The 19882-nt window shown below is 44.5% G+C and overlaps 1 protein-coding gene across 2 annotated transcripts in view; it reads left to right on the top strand.

Moving 5' to 3' along the window:
* Positions 1–603: 603 nt before the first annotated feature.
* Positions 604–19882, top strand: part of SPICE1 (spindle and centriole associated protein 1) — a 31924-nt gene continuing 12645 nt past the window's right edge. The window contains exons 1-10 of one of the 2 annotated variants that reach the window (XM_039520043.1): positions 604–738; positions 3137–3184; positions 4639–4785; positions 5977–6079; positions 6910–7031; positions 8849–8955; positions 11507–11649; positions 12391–12531; positions 14424–14689; positions 18737–18868. In XM_039520043.1, coding sequence (XP_039375977.1) covers positions 649–738; positions 3137–3184; positions 4639–4785; positions 5977–6079; positions 6910–7031; positions 8849–8955; positions 11507–11649; positions 12391–12531; positions 14424–14689; positions 18737–18868 — 1299 coding nt within the window. In that variant the 5' untranslated portion in view covers positions 604–648. Of the gene's footprint in view, positions 759–3136; positions 3185–4638; positions 4786–5976; positions 6080–6909; positions 7032–8848; positions 8956–11506; positions 11650–12390; positions 12532–14423; positions 14690–18736; positions 18869–19882 lie in introns of both variants that reach the window. The other variant, XM_039520044.1, reaches the window with a different exon arrangement.

The raw sequence follows: 19882 nt of genomic DNA, 5'->3' as shown, positions 1-19882 counted from the left end.
GTAGTTTCGGTGAGGAGCAATGGCGGTGGGAGGAATGAGGGTGGAGAGGGAGTGAGCAGGATCAGTCAGGGTGCCAGTGGGGAGGATCAATGGGGACCGGGGCACAGTAAGGGCAGTATGATCAGCGAGAATGCGGTGAGGCGAATGGGGAAGATTAATGAGGGTTGTGGGGCAGTGGAAAATAGCGGGTTGTTGGGGTGGCAGTGGGGGGTAGATGGGTGAATGAGTGGGTAGCATGGGTGGTGGGGCAGTGGGGTGTATTGGGAATACTTTGGAGCAATGCCTGGGGTGTCAGTGGGGTGCAGGTGCACTAAGACAGTAGGTAGTGGGGGGGTCAGTGGGGTGCAGGTGCACTAAGACGGCAGGTAGTGGGGGGTCAGTGGGGTGCAGGTGCGCTACGGCGGCAGGTAGTGACGGAGGGGCAGTGAGGGGTGTGGGTGGGTCCGTGATGTGCACGGGGCGGGGGGGTCCGTCACGCTCGGGGGCGGGGCTGGTGGCCGGGGCGGGGTTTCCCTGGTGACGGGCGGGAGCGAGCGGGGGGCGGGGTCAGGCCGGCCTCTAACGGCGGCTGCACGAGCCCCTGCGGGCAGAGCGGCGCTTCCGGCCCCGCCCCCTCCCCCCGGGTCCTGCCGCCTGCCGGGCCCCGCGATGTCCCTGGTGCGGGTGACGCGCCCCCGCGCCCCGGGGAAGAAGCCGCCGAAGGCGAAGAAGAAGCCGCCGCCCAAGCGGGACTGGGACGTGAGTGGAGCCCCCGCCCGGTACAGCTGGGGAAACTGAGGCACGGGGGCCGCGCCCCTCGCAGCCGGGGGCGGCGGAGCCGCAGGAGCCGGATGATGGCAGCCGGGGGACGCGGGCTCCTGCGCTGCCGAGTCACCGCGGGGAGAGGGGGACGGACGAGCCCGCCCTGCCGCATGTGTGCGCTGGGCGAGCCCTGGCGCGGCCCCCCAGGGGAAGCTGCCTTCCCTGGCCAGCCTGTGCCCGGCGCTGCGTTTCCTTTTCTCTCCGTGCCCCGTGGCTGCCCCGCTCCCTGCCCTCGCCAAGGATCCCGCTCCGCTGAAGGGGCGGTTCATTCCGCTGTTGTTTCGAGCTCTCCGCATCCTGAGGCAGCGCCGCATCAGTAACACTCCAGTCCCGTTTGGAAAGTTCTTTTCACAGCCCTAAGGCACATACACACAGGGCCCAATGCACCATTAACCTGTGTGTCTAATCCTCATAGTTCAAAGTCAGCCATGGAACTTTAAACCTACTTCATCTTGGTGTAGGCAGCTATCGAAAACGCAGAATGAAGGCCTCTCTCTCACTTTTTTTTTAAGTACAGAAGCTTAGATTCTGGAGCAGGGGGTGGATTCTGCAAACTGTGAGCATGAAGTAAAATAGGACCCTGCTGCATAAACCGTAGACAGAAAGGATGTATTGACTCTGAAACTTACCAGTGGTAATATCAGTGTTGACATTTAAAACTCTTTTTTCACTGCTCATCACTGGTGGAGGAACATTCAATGAATATGCTTGTGCTAAAATACAAGACCAGGTACAAAAAGCCCCTGCTACTCCCCGATTAACTGCCACCATTGTCAGTTTCTTTTTGCACACACCCTGGACAACTTCCACAAATGAAATTGAGTTTTCAAGACAAAGTTCTGCAGCATGCTGAAAACTTAAATTATACAAAGTATAGCCATATTTGGGGTCAGGAAGGAATTTTCCTCCAGGGCAGATTGGCAGAGGCCCTGGGGGTTTTTCACTTTCCTCTGCAGCATGGGGCATGGGTCACTTGCTGGAAGATTCTCTGCACCTTGAAGTCTTTAAACCATGATTTGAGGACTTCAATGGCTTAGACACAGGTTTGATACAGGAGTTGGGTGGGTGAGATTCTGTAGCCTGCGTTGTGCAGGAGGTCAGACTAGATGATCATAATGGTCTCTTCTGACCTTGAAGTCTATAATTCTATCATACTGATGGTTTTCATTTAATTAAATATGAAAATGAACACATCCATCTTTTATCTTATCTGAAGGTGCTGCAGGGTTTTCAGCCTGCTGCTCCAAAGCATCATTGAAAGCCAGGGACCTTGAAGTAGAAGTCATTTGCTATAGAGCAGTGGTTCCCAAACTTGTTCCGCCGCTTGTGCAGGGAAAGCCCCTGGTGGGCCGGGCCGGTTTGTTTACCTGCTGCGTCCGCAGGTCTGGCCGATCGCGTTTCGCTGCTCCAGGCCAATGGGAGCTGCTGGAAGCGGTGCGGGCCGAGGGATGTGCTGGCCGCCACTTCCAGCAGCTCCCATTGGCCCGGAGCAGCGAACTGTGTCCACTGGGAGGTGCGATTGGCTGAACCTGTGGATGCAGCAGGTAAACAAACCGGCCTGGCCCGCCAGGGGCTTTCCCTGCACAAGTTTGGGAACCACTGCTATAGAGTATCCTGGATCTAGCTTGCACAGTCAGAGAGGTGTTAGGCTATAGAGCACTTGGCTCATTCAGTATGCATCTTGTATAGAGTGACTCTCTGGCATACACAAGTATGTGAGCTTGTAGGAAAAAAAATTGTATTATTTCTATCCTAAGTACTCTTATGGCCTCCATCACGGTAGTATCTGAACACCTCACAACCTTTAGAGTATTTATCCTTAAAACACCTCTGTGAGGTATTATCCCCACTTTACAGATAAAGAACTGGGACAGAGTGGCTAAGTATTTTGCCTAAGGTCACACAAGAAGTCTGGCAGAACAGGGACTTGAACCCAAATCCTATGCTAGTGCCCTAAAACTGGTCCATCCTCCCTCTCTTCCTTTTGAGAAATAATATGTGAACATCACATAATTAAAGATTGTGTCATGATGTATGCGCCCAAGGGGGCAGAGTTAGGATTCCACGGGCTGCCTTAACATTATCATTGCCTGACTTTTGAATGCAATCTTAATATTCTTTTAACATAGTATTTTGATGGAATGCTGTGTAGAACTGTAAAGTGATCTATGCCAGATTGTCTTTTGCATTTCTGTTCTATTTATCAATAGACACTTGTCTCTAAAATTGGAGGGCTGGTTATTTTAGTAATTTAAAGAGCAAATCAATAGGGTATTAATAATGCCTGATTCCATCCCTGTTTATGTTTGTTGTGTTCTCTTGTTTCATTTTGCAGAACACTGTCCATGATTTAACAGTGCATCGTGCAACTCCGGAAGACATGGTAAGTCAAAAATCTGTCATTGACCTGCTATGGAATAGAGGCAATCTACTTGGGCATCTGGGGCAGATATTTCATTTTATTTATATGAGGTATTTTGTTTATAACATCTTATCTCCCTTCCCTACCCACCAAAAACTTTTTAAAATATAGCTTCCCCCCACCAATAATTATATGCACAACCCCTTCTTTTAGCAGTGCTCATTTGCTTAATGTCTCCTTCGGCCAGCTTATTTTAACCAATATTCTGATGTATTTTCCAGTGTAATCCTTTAGAATGTTTTCCAACATGGGATAATGGGGGGAGGGGGAACCTTCCAATAGATAAGTTTAACCTGCATCATCTTCACTGAAGAAAGGGCTGAAAAATATCTTCTTTAGTCTTGGAATTTCCTTAATTCTTGTGGGGGGTTGAACAGGTTCACACCACTGCGCACGCGTGTGCGCGCGCGCTCTCTCTATCTTTATCTTTTTACATAGTATAATATTGAGAATACAATGAAGGAGTTTGTGTTCATTTAGGATTATATCTCTTGTGAGGAGGCTAGTCTTAATGACATAAGTCTCTTTCTAAATTCTATAACTTTTAATTACTCTGTAATCAGGGTGCCTGGAGGCCTGTGAGAATCTAATACAGTAAATGTGCTATTAATTAGAACTGGATACATGCATCCCTTTCAGAGGGTGGTGACAGTGATGCACAAGTGCTGAATCAGACAATTCATTTTGCTGTGTGCTGGGTGACAGTATTTCTGTGACAGTTGGATACAGCTGTTGCTGTTATTTCAGTAATGTAGGGCAGATGGGAACACATATATTTTCCCCCTTCCCTTTGCTCTGTGAGGTAACTTAAACTTTTGTTCTTCACAGAGTGGTCGACTCTGATTGCAGGTGATATTTCTGGCATCACCAACATGTGATGTGGTTTGACTTCACTGTACCCAATGCATAAATTGGTAAACCCAAAAAAGAAAGCCCACTGGCAGTTCTCTGCTGCTATAAGAGTGCCTTAGCTTAGGGCTTCTTAACCTTTTTTTTTTTTTCTTTTTCTTTTTCTTTTTTTTAAGGCTGCCTCAACATGCTATAAGAACTCCATGGCCCAGCTGTGCCACAACAACTGTTTTTATGCATATAAAAGCCAGGGCCGGCATTAGGGTGTAGCAAGCAGGGCAATTGCCTGGGGCCCCACACCACAGGGGGCACCGTAAAACTAAATTGTTCAGGCTTTGGCTTCAGCCCTGGGTGGTGAGGCTCGGGGCCCGGGCTGCAGTCCCGCATGGCGAGGCTTCCGCTTTGGCTTTCTGCCCTAGGCCCTAGAGAGTCTAATGCCAGCCATGCTTGGCGGACCCCCTGAAACCTGCTCATGGCCCCCCAGGGGGCCCCAGAACTCTGGTTGAGAACCACTGCCTTAGCTTGCCCCTTAGATTTGAACCAAATTCTCTTCCATGCTCTCATAGGTGCGGCGTCATGAGATACACAAGTCAAAGAACAAAGCACTGGTGCATGTGGAGCTACAAGAGAGAGCATTGAAGAGAAAATGGAAGAAGCAGAGGCAGGGGGCTCCTGATTCCCTAGAGAAAAGGAAGCTGGCCCTCATGCGAGAGGTAAGAGCTAGGTCTGGACTTTCAACACATGTGTTGAATTTGCCAGGAATGTGAAGCAGGCACTTGGCATCTTCCTCATCTCCTGTGCTACGAAGGACTTGTAGCAAAATGGAAAATTGCTCCTGCATGAAGGTCAAAATCCACTGCCTGGCTGAATAATCAAGCTTGGCTGATGTACAGAATCCCTGACCCCTAGGTGCTCTTCTTTCAGCTACTGCAGAACATTGGTTGGAGTAGGCTCTGTGGTTAACAGGCACCCAAGCCCCAAGGAGACATGATCATATGGTCTACATAGTGTCAGATCTTACTCCTGGCCCCTGCCCTTGCCTTGTCCCCTGCCATTTCTTGAATGCTGCTGTGCAGGGATCCTTGCAGTTCTAAATTCCAAGCTGTGCAAGGGAGATGTATCCTGTGCTTGTCTCCCCTCCCCGCTCCCCATTCCCCCCGTACTCCATTGTTTAGTGGAAATGCTAAGGTTGTGTCTGGGGAACCTCTGTATCTGTAATTGCTGTATTTAACCAGAAGAAAGGAGGAGAGCAAGAAAGGGAGTGTAAAAAAAGAGGGGCAGGAAGGGTGGAGGGGGGGAAGGGAAAGAAAATTGACAAAATGGGTTGAGGAGCTGTAACTGCTGGCAGGTGATCTAGTGTTCCTCAGTTTGGAATTTAATTCTGTCCCTCACTATCTGGGCCTGCCTTAAATACTATGTAATACTACTACTACTACTACTGTTTAACTAGCTTTTGAATTCTGACTGCAGCAGCACTATCTGACTCCAGTCAGGAGGCAATAGCTTCTCACTCAATTAAACGATTTCCCCTGATTCAAGCAGCCAGTAATTCCCTGCAGCATGGTTATTTGAGATGTGCCAGTTACTGTGGGCCATGGGATTAGTCACAGATTCTTGTATCTATAAAAGTTATATGTATCTTTGTGACCTAGGGATTGTATGTTAGCTTCATGCGGGAGGGTTACCAAGCTTCCCTTAAGAACTACATCAGTGGGAGCTAATTTCTGCAGCTGCCAGGACAGGTAAACAACTCCAGAGACGTACCACCTTCTGGGGGCAGTTGCCTATATAGGCTGAGACAGGGTTCAAGATGACATAATCCATATATTTATCCTGTTGGGTTTTTTTGGGGGAAATCAGTTTGTATATGGTGGTATGAAGTGTCTCCTGTGCTGTGCCTTCAGATTCTCTCTGATCAGTATCAGCTGCAAGATGTGTTGGAGAGATCTGATCAAGCCATGGCTGTGGTGAAAGACCTGTTTGGCGATGCTCCTCGCAGGCATACAGGTAAACCAACTAATTTGTGTAAGGCAGTTCATTTAAGATTACCACAGTTCTTTTAGAAATTTTGTCTAATTTCACAACATTGTAGACTGGGTAATCTGGATTAGCTCAGGTTGTTTGCTTGATCTGGTTAGTTAGCATAGCATAGTTCGTTCCCTTAACATAGTACAAAGGAGAACCAACTCTGCCTAACTATTACAGATCAGGATGACACCTAACGTGAGGGGCAGGTTATCACACACCTTGCTACTGCAGGGTTCTTACACCTTCCTCTGAAGCATCTGGTACTGGACTAGATGGACCTCAGAGTCTGATCCATTATGGTAGTTCTTGTGGTCTTACTCCTGAATGCCTTTGATGCATAGTCCTGGCTGCCCTTGGAGCTTTGTCAGCGGATGAATGAGGGTCTCTTGCTTCCTCTTGATCGAGAATGCAAAACCTATTGGCCTTTCTCCCAGAGAGAATAGTGGGCTCTGCAGTTTCATTCATCTCTTCTCTGTGGATTGCCATTTCTCTTTCACTTGTAATGACCATATGTTCCTCTCTGCATGTGCACATTTCTCCGATTACATCAGTATCTACAGTGACAACCCTAGCCCTCCACCGAGTATGTAGTGTGACTTTGTGGCTGGCCGCTAGGGTTACTTAGGAGTGATGTTCACCTCCCTTTGACTTGTGTGATATGTTGCAGAGACAAAAGGGGCTTAATGTATGGTACAGAAGTCCTGAGGTACTGGTGGGACTTTTGGTCCTGGTTTCTCCTGAGATAATGGTTTATCCACTAAATAGCCCTTTGTGTGCTATGACTTCCTGTCTTCCTCTGTCTATTCTAGGTTTCCCTAATGTAACAATGGCTCCTCATTGTGACCTGGAATCCTCTCAAGGTCCCATTGTACAAAAAAGTGATCCTCCCACACAGCTTTCCATCCTTAGTGAATCTATCATGGATCCCCAGGTAATGTACTCTTTAGATGGACTGTACAGTAAATGCAAATAAACGACGTTTTCAGTGCCGAGTTCTGTGGCTATGTCTTCACTTGCATGAAAGTCAGGAAATCCAAAATTAAGGTTCCTAAGCTATCCTAAATCAGCTCTTTTGTGTATAGTATATATAACTATGTTTAACACTGCATACAGAGATAAAACTACATATATTATGTAGAAAATAATTTATTTTGGGTTGCTTTGGGAACCCTAACTTTGGATTTCCTGACCTTTTTGTACAAAAAGCATCAACTTTGATGTTGCATTAATGTGGTTTCATTTGTGTTTAATTATTAAAAAGTAAAAGTAGAAGTGATTGATTAAATCTGGAACCAATTTCTCTGACCTTTAGCTGAATATGCACACATTGAAATATACTCAGACACCTTTATTTCAGTGCAGTGATATCTCTGTATGCGGCTATTTCGCTGACTGCATTCAGGGTGTTCTTTTGATGTTCACTTAAGTGTGTTTCTTAACTAGTGGGTTTTTTTTGTTTTGTTTTGTTTTTTTGTAACCATAGCAGAGCCTGCATATTGCAAGTTTGAATTTTTAAAACAAAAGTTTTGCTTTAGACGAGTAAAGTTTGAATAACTTTAATGTGCTTTTCCCCCTTAGATAACTCAGATATCTGAAATCATACCAAAAATAACTTGACGTTGAGAACAAGGATAAGAGACTTCATCACAAAGGGCTACTTTTCAGAAAAGTTACAAGTGACAGAAAATAGGGTCTTGGCATGAAAGTGTTATCTCTACCTTAAGTGTAGTCTTCCTGCTATGATTCAGTACTAATATTTACACCATAGCACCTTGTACAAATACATAATATCCTAAACTGAATTCAGGACTGCTCTGCCAGTCAGACTGGGTTCTTTTTAAATGAAGGCATTAATTATTTGCATTTTTTGCTGTGGCCTTTGATTTATATATGTAGCATATTCTATCTCTGCATGTGAGTTGTATGATAAGTTGAAAGTCTAGGCTTTCCAGAGGAAGCTAGGGGAGGCAAGTACCCAACCACCATTGAATTTCAGTGAGATTTGGGTGTCCAACTCTCTTCTACTCTTTTGAAAATCCTGACGAAAGATCCTGTTGTAAAGCATACACAGGGCAAAATTCTGGTTACTGCAGGAGACCTTAATTCTGAACTGACTTTTTCCTAAGTTACGTGCACGATGAAATATCATCCTTTTCACTGTATTATGTCACTTTTTATGCATATGCTGTAAATGCAATTCATGTGTGGGGGTTTTATATATAAACTACATTAAAAGAATTTTGTTTAGATTGCAAAGTGAATCATTCAAAATGTAGGAAATGCCAGAATCTAGTTGCTCTGGCAGTATTAATTCTGCCACTTAATTACATGATCATATGTTATGTTTTTCCACAATACCCCTGTCTCATTTGATGGCTAGAAAGGCCACTACTAAGGAAATGAGGCAGCTGTTCAATATTTTTTATCCTCAGTCATTGTGCGGCCCTTGCCTTACTGCACACATCCAAACAAAGCATTGAATATTGAAGTATTCATTTCCTGTGGTCTTTTCTAGAGTACTCATCGCTGTAGTATCCCAGTACTTCACAAACATTAACAAATTTATTTCCTGTCTTCTCTGTAAGTTTAGAGTATTTTTGTCCATGTTTTAGAGGTGAACTACAATAAAGAGACTTGTTTTCTGGGAAGTGTTTCTAGTGAACTACTTAATTTTTTTCCTTTCTGAAGGATGGATTTAAATTGCTGTCATGTAACATTTGAGATGTCTTTTGTGTTTTTCTGAGACAGGCTCTCAATGAAGTAGAAGGGGAAGGTTCCTCCAACTGTCAATCAGAGGACAGTGTGAATGAACAGGATGTGTCTTTGCACTTCAAGTCCAACATTGACACAAACAGGTCAGTGTGTGTTTTTTGTCTGTCAGTCCACTATCATAAGGCTTCTGTCCCCATAGTGTTTTAATAGCACAATCAGATGTCCAAACACCTTTGTGCTTTCTCCCATCGCTATCTCTTATGCACAGGAGTTGCTCCCCATAAATATCCACAGAGCTGTTACGATATCCTCCTTCAAATCTCTCCTTAAAACTCACCTCTCCCATGATGCCTACAAAACACTTGGCAGTGACTAGGCACTTGGTGAGCTGTGACTGATATTTATTACACTTACCATAATTCTCTTTGTTACCTTGTGTCGTGTGTCTCTTCCTCCCCCCCCCCCCCCGTCTCATATTTGCATTGTAAGCTATTTGGGGACGGGGTCTTCTTTCAGTTGTATGGACAGTGCCTAGTGCAGTGGGCTCCCATTCTGGATTTGGACCTCTAGGCACTACCTCAGTACAAATAATAGGTTGACTTGTGGAATTGGATTGGTAGTTGAAACCTTAATAGCAATTAAGAGCACCCAGAGAGGAGAGAGTGTAACGGGAAAAGAGGGCAGGCTAAGAACAGGACTTTGTGGGACCCTAGTGGACTGCAAGACATTGGAAGAGAAGGACCAATTAACAGACATGGAAGGCATGATCAAATAGGAGAATCAGAAGAGAACTGCATTGTGAGTCCAGAACAGATAATATATCAAGAAGAAAGGTGTGATCAGCCATGTCAGAAGCAACAGAAATGTCAAGAATGATGAAGATGGAGTAGAGACCTTTGGACTTGGCTAAAAAGAGCCTGTTAAACTTTAAGAGCTGTTGCACAGTAGTGAAGAGGCTAAAAGGCAGATTGGGGTGGGGGGATGATCAAGGATGGAGTTAGGAACTTGAGGTAACAGTTTCATATGATCTATTCTGTTACCTCATATGAGGGATAGAAGGGAGGGGTAGTAGTCAGAGGCAGTTAAAATTTGTAGGTTGTCTTTTGGGGGTGGGAGATGATGACTACAGCATGCTTGTATCTGTAGAGGAAAGGACTGAGGGAGGTCAGGAGTTGGGAGGGAATGGGGTCAATTGCACAGATGGCTGTAGTGGAGATAGAAAGTGCGTCAGAAGCCTCAGTGTTAGTCATAGAGGTGAAAAAGTTGGAGGTGGAGGAAAGAAGAATGGGAGAGAGGCGATCATAGCAGACCTCATCTTTTTTGCATGTGCCAAACAAAGACTAGAACTTTTGCACTGAAGAGTTAATCACTCATGCAAAACTCAAAATCCTGGAAAAGAAGTTAAGCATATTCCTATCATCCTTAACTTATGCAAATATGTGCTCACTTTAGCTAAATATCCTCCATATACACCATTCATCATCACAACTCCGTTATTTGTGTTTTAACTCTCAGTAGTGATCTCTCTCTCTCTCTCAGAAACATATATGCGTATGTACTTATGTGTTGAATAACTGGAGGTTGAAAGAGTGTCTTGTGAGTGCTATAAGGGGGTAGATCATGTATGTGTTTCATTGTATAAGGTATGTGCTCAGTAATAAGGTTGGCTAGTATTTAAGATGTTTGAGTGATTGTGGGTAGTGGTGTGCGTTTGTTGAAGGTCTGCTGTATGTGTTGGTGGATTAGTGTGGATGTCTGTAGTGGGTGTAGGTGTAATATGGTTCGTATAGACTTACATTTTTGTTTCCTTTGATTGTGGTTCTCCGTCAGTGTTGTATTGACTTCAGCAACTTATATTGTGAATGAAATTTTATATAGAATTTTTATTACATTTGGCCATGTTGGTTTGCAACTATAGCAATGTGTATTTGAGTTGACTGAGGAAAGTAGCATTGGGTTTGAAGGGTGTTTTTGTTGGAGTTCTTAAAGTAGCACATTTGCTGGTGTCATTGGAGGAAATGTCAAATGTCACATCGTCATGGCCTGCTCTACGCTTAAAGCTTAGCTTGGCATAGCCAAAGCACTCAGGAATGTGAAAAATCCACACTCCTGAGCGCCGCAACTACGCTGGCCTAAAACCCTGGTGTAGATGCAGCTAAATCAACAGAAGCATTCATCCGTCAACCTAGCTACCATCACTTGGGAAGGTGGAGTTACTATAGTGGTAGAAGAACCCTTTCTGTCATTGTAGTGTGCATCTACTCTACGGGGTTACAGCCATGTAGCTGTGGTGCTGTAGCCATGCCACTGTAACCTTCATAATGTAGACCAGCCTTGTGATGGTTACAGTGGAGGAGTACTTGTGTAATTAAAATAGAGTGGGGAAGGATTTAACTCATTTCTAGGATTTTGAGGCTTTGTATTAATGGGGAATTTGAGCAATTTTAACTACTTTTTACTCCTGAGGGCATTCTTGTGGCTTTGTTTTGATTCCTCATCAGAGAGTCATTTTTCTGCAGGGAAGCAAAGAAATCTGTGAGGGACATAGATTCTGCACGTGCAGTGGCACAGAATTCCCCCAGGAGTAAAGACTTTTTGAGAGGCTTTTTACAGATAGATGGTAAAGATTAGCTGTAAGCATTGTCATTTCAGAGTTCATTGTACCCTTGCACTCTCTCTTATGCTTATATATAGGCTACTCCACTTACTGAAAGAAGAAAATGCTGCTGGGGCTTCCCAGCTATGGGCTGAGAAGCAACTGAGAACACCTACCCCATCACAGAAAGCAAATGTAGCTGTGACTCCAACAACGGCTTTGCCATCATCAGGAGCTGCAGGTTTGGCTCTGCTAGAACATTAACTCTAGGACATAGGCTGCTAACAGCATCTTACTCAGAATAATCTTAATGGAGAGGAAGGGACAGGATATTTTCAGAAATCTGAGTTGGGTTAGCAGAGTAAGGCGCTGGCGGTTTGAATGTGTTTATATATACCTTTTATTGGACCAATTTCTGTTGGCGAAGGAGACAAGCTTTAGAGCTATACAGAGCTCTTCTTCAGTCTGGGAAAGGTACTCAGTGTCACAACTAAATACAAGGTGGAACAGATTGTTTAGCATCAGTAGTTAACACGTATTCTAAGTGAAGTGACCTGTTAATATCTCTCCAGTCATAGGACAAAAAAGGGGGGTTAGTGGGTTACAGATTATTATAATAAATCATAAATCCAGTGTCTTTATTAAGTCCCATTATTTTTAGTGTCTAGCAAAGTTATGAATTTAAGCTCCCAGGCTCATCTTTTGAAGTTGTTGTGCAGGTTCCCTTTGAGGATGAGGACTAAGAGGTCAGATATGGAGTGATTTGTTTTGTGAAAAGTGTTTGCCCACAGGTGATATGGTGTTTTTGTCTCTTATCATTTTGCTATGTGAGTTCATTTTGAGAGTGTAGTTATTGTCTGGTTTCACCCACATAGTTGTTGCAACATTTAGTGCAGTGGATGAAATATTTTACAGTTAATCAGTTAAAGTTATGTGCGTGGGTGTGGGTGTGTATGTGTGATTTTGTTTGTCTTTTAATCAGCCCTCAATGCTACCAGAGTAGTCCAGAGAGTCCATTCAAGGCTTCAGAATGAAGATGAAGAGCAGACTTCAGATTCCTCTTACACTGTGAGACAAGTGCTGAACCCAAACTCAAGAAAGCAAAAGCAAGTTTCAACAAAAGGTTTGATCCTTTTAAAATGAATATTTCATCCAAAGACACTGTCTCAAGTACAAGTTAATCTGCCTTCCTCCAGTGTCCCTTTAAAGCTCTGGTTGAGACCATATTTTCATTAAACGGTACTTATTATCAATGTAATTTATTGGAGTTAAAAGTCAAGATACAGTAGCAATTTAGAACTTAACCTGATAGTAAAGAAGTCTCCTCTTTCCCTGCTTGTGATCTCTGGTTACAGTACACTCTTTGCTTGGAGTTTTACTTTCAGCTCCGGTATTTGCTAAGATTACAGAGAGAGAAGTAGTGACTACATAGCTAAGGTTGCATTGTGATTTGCTCACAAAGAACTGAAATCTTGTTTTGAATTTAGTCTCCAAATTTGGCACCAACAGCCCTTCAGGGGACAATTTGAAATTTTCATTTAAATTCTTTTAGGAAAATACTAATTTTTAGGAACCATTTTTAAATGAAATTTGGTCTGGATGTTGTCTGAATTTTTTGGGTGCCTCTGACTTTAAAAGGGGGAGGGGGACCCAAAACAGTCTCTCTACCCTGGTCCATCCCAATTTCTAAAATGTCTCTCACATAATGCTGTATGGATAGGACACTTAGGAAATTTGGCAATTCTGTGTATAAAGAATAGTTCCTCTTAATCCTCATAACTGAATAGATTTGCATGAAGTGGCTGACGGGGGAAGCACAGTCTTCCTTTGTTAATACCTTGGTGCATATGGACTGGGATCCACTTCGTGCTATTACTGATTCACTGTGCAAAAGAGGCAACAATGTCATGAGGAACTAGCTCTATGTGCAGTGTGGTATTACCATTGCCAGGGCTTCATATTGCCACTGCTGTTTTGGTACCATGAGGCAGCAGGACTGTGGGGAGCCAATTGGGAAAGCTGCCATGTAGGACATGCAAGGGTGTTATATAAGGGTTTTGGGGGATGGAGTGTCATCCATATGCTTTGAGACTCTGGGAGGTTATAACCTTTTTCAGCAGCAGTTTTAGTCCAAGTGATTCACTCAGGGTCATCATATGAGGACTCTCTCCTGAAAAACCACAGGAAGCTTGTCAGACAGAGAAGATGCCTTAGGAGTGGAGCTGGTAGCTTAATTATAGGTGCACTTTTTGCTGCAAGTCCCATCCCACCCCCTGTGCCTCAGCTCTGTTATATTTGGTTCCCCACAGCGAAGTCTTGGTCGGATGTGCCTGAGCAGGTGTCTCAAACTTTGACTCCTGCTGAGAAGCATAGCAAAGGTCCATGGGAGGTTGGGGAATGTAGATGGGATACCTTCAAGCTACTCACTTTCCTGCTAACTCATCTGTACCTCTCTACATGGCTGTCCTCATGCACTCCCTGGAACTTTTTCTGTGCTGTACTGCACGGATCTATGTATTCAATACTTAGGGGTTTGTAGAAGAGTTGACTCTCTAAACGATGTTGGTTCTGCAGAAATTTAGACCAGGAGTTCCCGAAGTGAGGCCTGAAGGAGGAGAAATCCAATGTACAGTTGTCCTTCCCTGTACTTGTGGGCTGAAGGCTGTTGATCAGCTGTATATTCCCAAGGTTATTGAAGTTCACCCGCAAACAGTTTCTAATTATCTGCCAAGGAAGATAAAAGTATAAACAAATGGTGGAGTTGGTGCCTTTATTTTGATGTTCATTTACCAGACATTTAAACCAGGTGTGGTCTCTGCATCCTTGAAAGTCACTAGGGTAGCCCTCAGAGTTAAGGCTTAGAGTCTAGTTTCTGAGGATTTAGAAACAACCTGTATTAATCTAAATGACTAGGATGCATCTATCTTTGATGTTCCTTTGTCCATTATAGTGCTGGAACAGAGTACTTCTCCCACAGTTGGAATTTAAAGGATTTTTCGTCTGTCTCTCTTTCAGCGAAAAGAAATCATACTGCACAGATGGCTTCCAAACAGAGAAGAAATGATTCTCTTGCTAATGCAGTTTCCTTCGAACTCCCAAGTGGCAATAAATCCAGCTTGGATGTCCTGAATTGCATGATTCACGAAGTGGAGCATGAAATGGAGGAATATGAGCGATGGACAGGCCGTGAGGTACAGAGAATGCAAAACGGTCATGGCCTCACAGGGTTCACCGTGTCACTAGTGAACACACTCTGTCGTCTGATGCGCTACCTCAAGGAGGTGAGTAGATATTATGTGAACTGCTCCTGTAGCTAGAATGAATAAGCACAAGGATTATAGATTAATTTACAGCCTTAACTTTGACATTTCCTAACTTTCATCTCCTTTACTTTGCAATCTCAATATCTTTAATAGTTTTGTTAAGATTTTTTTAAATTGCACACAAACAAGGTAAAATTATTAATTCAGCAGAAACTATGCTCTCTCTAATAAACGGCAGGAGTTCACTGAACTGAAATGGAGGAGGCCTCCCATTTACTTCAATGAGAGATGTAGTCCACTTAGACAAAAAACAATTGATTGTGAACAAAGCAACATTTAAACACACCCAATATTCTGAATATGCATTTAATTTTTATAGTTTAAAAAGTGTTCTATCTGTCTTAGGTATGTGGGCTCTGGGATTAGTTATATGCTAATGATCTCAGTCCCTTCCTGGTTCCTCCACGTGTGCCTGGGAACTACATCACAGCACCTAGCTACTACTTGTTTCACAGTGAACTGCTCTGCTCTGAGCACAGGGTTTTTTAGACCCTTTCGTTTGGATGACAGTCCTCCTTTCTGTTGTGTTGCTTCCTCGTGCTGTGTTCCCCTCACTGGGAGCACTGGGCCAAGGCCTGGATTGTGAAGATTTGGGTAGGCTATACCCCTGGGTCTGAGGCACAGATGAAGTTGTATCACAAACAGCAGAGGCTGGTCCCTCACCCTAGTTGAAAAATGCTGTTGACCAGGCAAGGCTGAAGATGGGCTGAAATTGATTCCTGGCCATCTGTCACGGTCTTCATTGGAAGTGAGTCTCCATTCAGGTCTTGAGAGAGTTGAGTGGTGTCCAGCCCATAGATATGGACTGTGGGCCATGCACAGGGCCAGCTCTAACTTTTTTGCCGCCACAAGCAAAAAAAAAAAAAAAAAAAAGCGCTGCCCTGCCGTAAAACACACACACGCCGTGAGCGCTGTGCTGCCCTCAAGCCCCCCACAAGTGCTGCGCCGCCCCAAGCTTCCTGCCCTGCCACCCGGCCGAAACAAAAAGAAACCAAAAAAACCCCTCCAGCGCCGCCCGGCCGAACCAAAAAAAAAAAACAACCCAAGCGCTGCCCCGCCCCAAGCACGTGCTTGGTCAGCTGGTGCCTGGAGCCAGCCCTGGCCATGCAGTCAAACCCTGATTGAGAGGGATACAGCCACAGCAGTGTGACTTGTTGGGCTGTCCCCTGTTTTTTTTGCAGTGGCTAAGCCAAATACAGCCATACCATATTTGATACTGGTAACCCTTGGGACTGTCCCCTTGGTGGTGGTGCTTGTGCACCCAGAGACCCTTGTTCCTTACTGAGATGCTGCCTGTAAGATACCATCACAGTCCACTGTCTTCTCCTTAAAGCTATTATGGGGGTTATGCTTGGGAGGACTCTGCAGCCCTGGTTTATTTGCCCAGCTAACCTCCCTCCCCCTTCAGCGAGCTAGGAGTTGCCAAAGGATGGGCTACACATCCTAGAAAAAGAGCATTCCAAGAGGTTTTGGAGCCTCCAGAGAGGTTATTTCCTTTTCCTCTGTGGAGAGTGAACCCTCCTCTGGCTCCCGTCCTAGAGCTACAGACTCAAAATCCAGAACTTGTGATAGGATATTGGTACATTACCCTTAAAATAAGTAATGCAGGAAGGGAAACTCTGGTCTCTTGAATCCTTTGCTACGGTTACCTCTAAATATAAAAGCAAGAGACGCTTCATTTCAAACACTAAAGTCTCTTTGGAGGAGGCAATAAATGCAGAATAACTCTATGAAAAGGGGAGGGGAAAAAAACCCTCTACTGCTGAGATCTATGCCAAACTGTATAAGATACCTAAAGAAAAGTGGAATAGATTTGGTCATGTTCCTGAAGTGAATTCTAAAATCTTCTTACTGCTTTTACTTATATACACCTCTACCCTGATATAACACGACCCGATATAATACGAATTCGGAAAGAACGTGGTAAAGCAGTGCTCTGGGGGGGGCTGTGCACTCCGGCAGATCAAAGCAAGTTTGATATAACGCGGTTTCACCTATAATGCAGTAAGATTTTTTTTTTTATTTTTTATTTTTGGCTCCCGAGGACAGCGGGGTAGAGGTGTATAAAAAAACAAAGCCACTCATCCTGTTAATGCTATTTTCCTCAAAGTTCCATTGGACAAAAAAATTAGAGCATTGACACATCTCAGTAGTGGTTTGTGCTGTGTGTGCCCTACCTCCACTTTGAAAGCCTTCCTCTCCTGGTACATCATAAACAAAGCACGTAAGACTAGGAGACACATTTGGCTGCAGTCACTGACCCTGTCCCTCATCACCACTACGGCCCAGAGCTCTTATTTCAGACTGGTTTGAGTCCCCCAAAAGTATGGAATAGTTCTGCTCAGTCCTGGCTCTGCCCATACCTAAACCAATCAATCTGGTGCACCCAGGTCAGGCTAGAAAATCTATCCCTCCAAGTTTTAAGAGATTCAGAAAGTGGATTACCTGTGTTCCATAGGCTTAACAGAGATATACCAGCATGTCTCCTTCCATCTGCCTGTCAGTATTTGTGCTTCACTCTGGAGAGTTATCATTTACAATATATGATCCTCTTTTTGTCCCCCTCTTTGGCCTCTCAGCTTTTCTCCAAGATTTTGATAGCCCTGATTACCTCCCTCAGGGAGGAGGAGATTTACATTTACTGCTATACAGATGACATTCTCATCCAGTCCAGCGCCAGCAGAAGCCATCTGAGGTGCCCAGTTGGGTAATTCAAGCTCTGCAGAGGCACAGCTTTGTCTTTAACCTGGAAAAGAGCTCCCCAACACTTCTCAGGATCTCCAGCATTTGGGGGCCAGATTGTGCATTCTAAGAATAAAGGATGTAGATCCTCTTATTCATAACTCACAGACAACCACTTGGAGGAGCATTCTGCCTGCTTGATCTGATGTGTCTAGCACAGTCCAGTGGATCTTTCTCTACACACAGCCTCTCCAGGTTCTCATTTTCTCCATGGAGAATCACAGTGAGGATTCCACTTGTAGTTCACTGTATCTTGCGTCATCAGTGCTATGGTAGCACGATATACAAAACTCAAGGAAAACCTCTTTCAGATCCAGCAGTGACAAGGATTGTCATAGACACCTGTATCAGCCTTCATGCTGCCACACTCATAGCGTAGCAAATGATCTTCAGCCGAATCTAGGAGGAGCGTCAGCTGGCTGGAGATCAGTGCCATTACTAATGTCCTGAGACACCTCTCCCCTCTCTTAACCACCACTGATGACAAGATGGCAGTGGTCTATGTCAACAGGCCAGGCAGGACTCTCCTCTCCTCATTGCAGGTGAGAGGAAGCATCTAGAATTCTCCATGGATAGAGAGGAAATGTCTCTCCATTGCATTAGTTTATGTTAAAGGATAAGATCAATTTACAAACTGTTGATCTCAGAGGAGGGGGATCTGAAGAACAAGATCCTTTGCTTAATGTCCCTCTAAAGGGCCATTTTCTAAATGCACTTGTTTTGCCTCCAACAAGTAAAAAAAATTCGGATCTCTTCTGCTCCCAGCCCTGGTTGAAACAATACTGGAGAACAGATGCCTTCTCCTTCAATTGGTCTGACCTCTCTTCACCGGAATGGCCAGGAAGATCAAGCCAGACATGAGTAGCACAAAGCACTGTCAAGCACCAGCACCCTTAACTCTACATTGTCTTGTGTGTGTAATCCTGTAGTATGGAGTTGAAGTTGGCGTAGAGTGAGAATGCTTCACCAAGAGCTGGTTATGCCTTTTTCATAAAGGCTGTGAAGAAAGAAGCATAGGAGTTTAAAAGGTCTTCCCTACTCCTGTGCCATCATGGGAGAGTGGGGAAGGGACAGTAACACAAGTCAAGTAGAGTATCAGTTTGTATGCGCAGTAAACAGGATTGCGATGGTAACACTGATGTCACCTAAAAGCTGCATTTCTATGCTAACTTGATAGCGAGGTTTGGAGTTACTCCCTTTTGTAAACATAAACCTGTATTGATTATTGATTGTGTTTTTCTTCCCCCCGCCCCACCCCCCAAGGGTGAGATGCAGCTGCGTCAGGAAGCAACAATGAGGCAGCAGCTTGAGGGGATGCTGCATGAACACAGAGCACTGATTGATGCTCTGACAACTGAAATCCTTCTGGTCAGAGAAGAAAATGCTGCCATACAGGTACAAAGAGCTGCTGAGTCTTTCCTTTGACACCCTATGAAGCCCAAGGCAGGAACTAATGCAGTGAAAGATTTTAAGCAGGTTCTTTATCTCTAGAATGACGTGTCTGAGTTGACATGCATTGGCAGAGCAGCATAGGGGGCAAAGGACTTTAACAACAAGGGACGGCACTACAAATCAGCGTTGAAAATGTGATAGTTAAAGAATCCAAGGAACGTAATAGCAAGGGACATTGTGATATAGGAAGTGTAATGCCAACCCTCAGTGCCTCATTCTAACTAGTGGTATATTTTCCTCACTTCAGCAAGCTCCAAATTCCTATCAATTAAAAGGAGCAATGAGAAACGTTTTTATTTTGAGAAAATCTCTTTAACCTTTGACAGAAGATTGATTTTAGTACAGCTTAGCCTTACTTTAATGGATGCCTACTGTGTAGTCTGTGTGCTTAAAAATCTGCCTCTGTGCTCTCACAATATTAATACTAGAGGGGCAGTGAAGTGGAACTGACTTCAAGTCTTATCAGTTTCACTCTGCAGCTGTGGTGGATTAGGGTGGAAGTTGCAGCCATAGAATATCAGGGTTGAAAGGGACCTCAGGAGGTCATCTAGTCCAACCCCCTGCTCAAAGCAGGACAAATCCCCAGACAGATTTTAATCCCAGTTCCCTAAACGGCCCCCTCAAGGATTGAATTCACAACCCTGTGTTTAGGAGGCCAGTGCTCAAATCACTGAGCTATCCCTCCCCATAAGAGAAAGAAACCTGGGGAAGGCAGAGGAGGATGGGTGGCAGTGGGGGGTAATCAGTAAAATATGGGGCTAGTCAGGAAGGAAAAAGAAGAGAGAGAAATAGAGGAGACAAGTGCAGAGATGCGTTTGTTTGGCACCTCACTGGGATCAGATTAAAGCTTTGGCACTAAGCGGGGAAATAGATTCTTCCACTCAGAAGAATGATACATCTGTCTAATTTTTGACCCTAGAACACAGATCTCAATGTGTATGTGGCTTTTTTTTCCGC

Source organism: Mauremys reevesii, linkage group 1 (assembly GCF_016161935.1).
Source record: "Mauremys reevesii isolate NIE-2019 linkage group 1, ASM1616193v1, whole genome shotgun sequence".
Classification (NCBI taxonomy): Eukaryota; Metazoa; Chordata; order Testudines; family Geoemydidae; genus Mauremys; species Mauremys reevesii.
The sequence above is the reverse complement of the archived record's forward strand: the minus strand, read 5'-3'. Positions and strand labels throughout refer to the sequence as shown.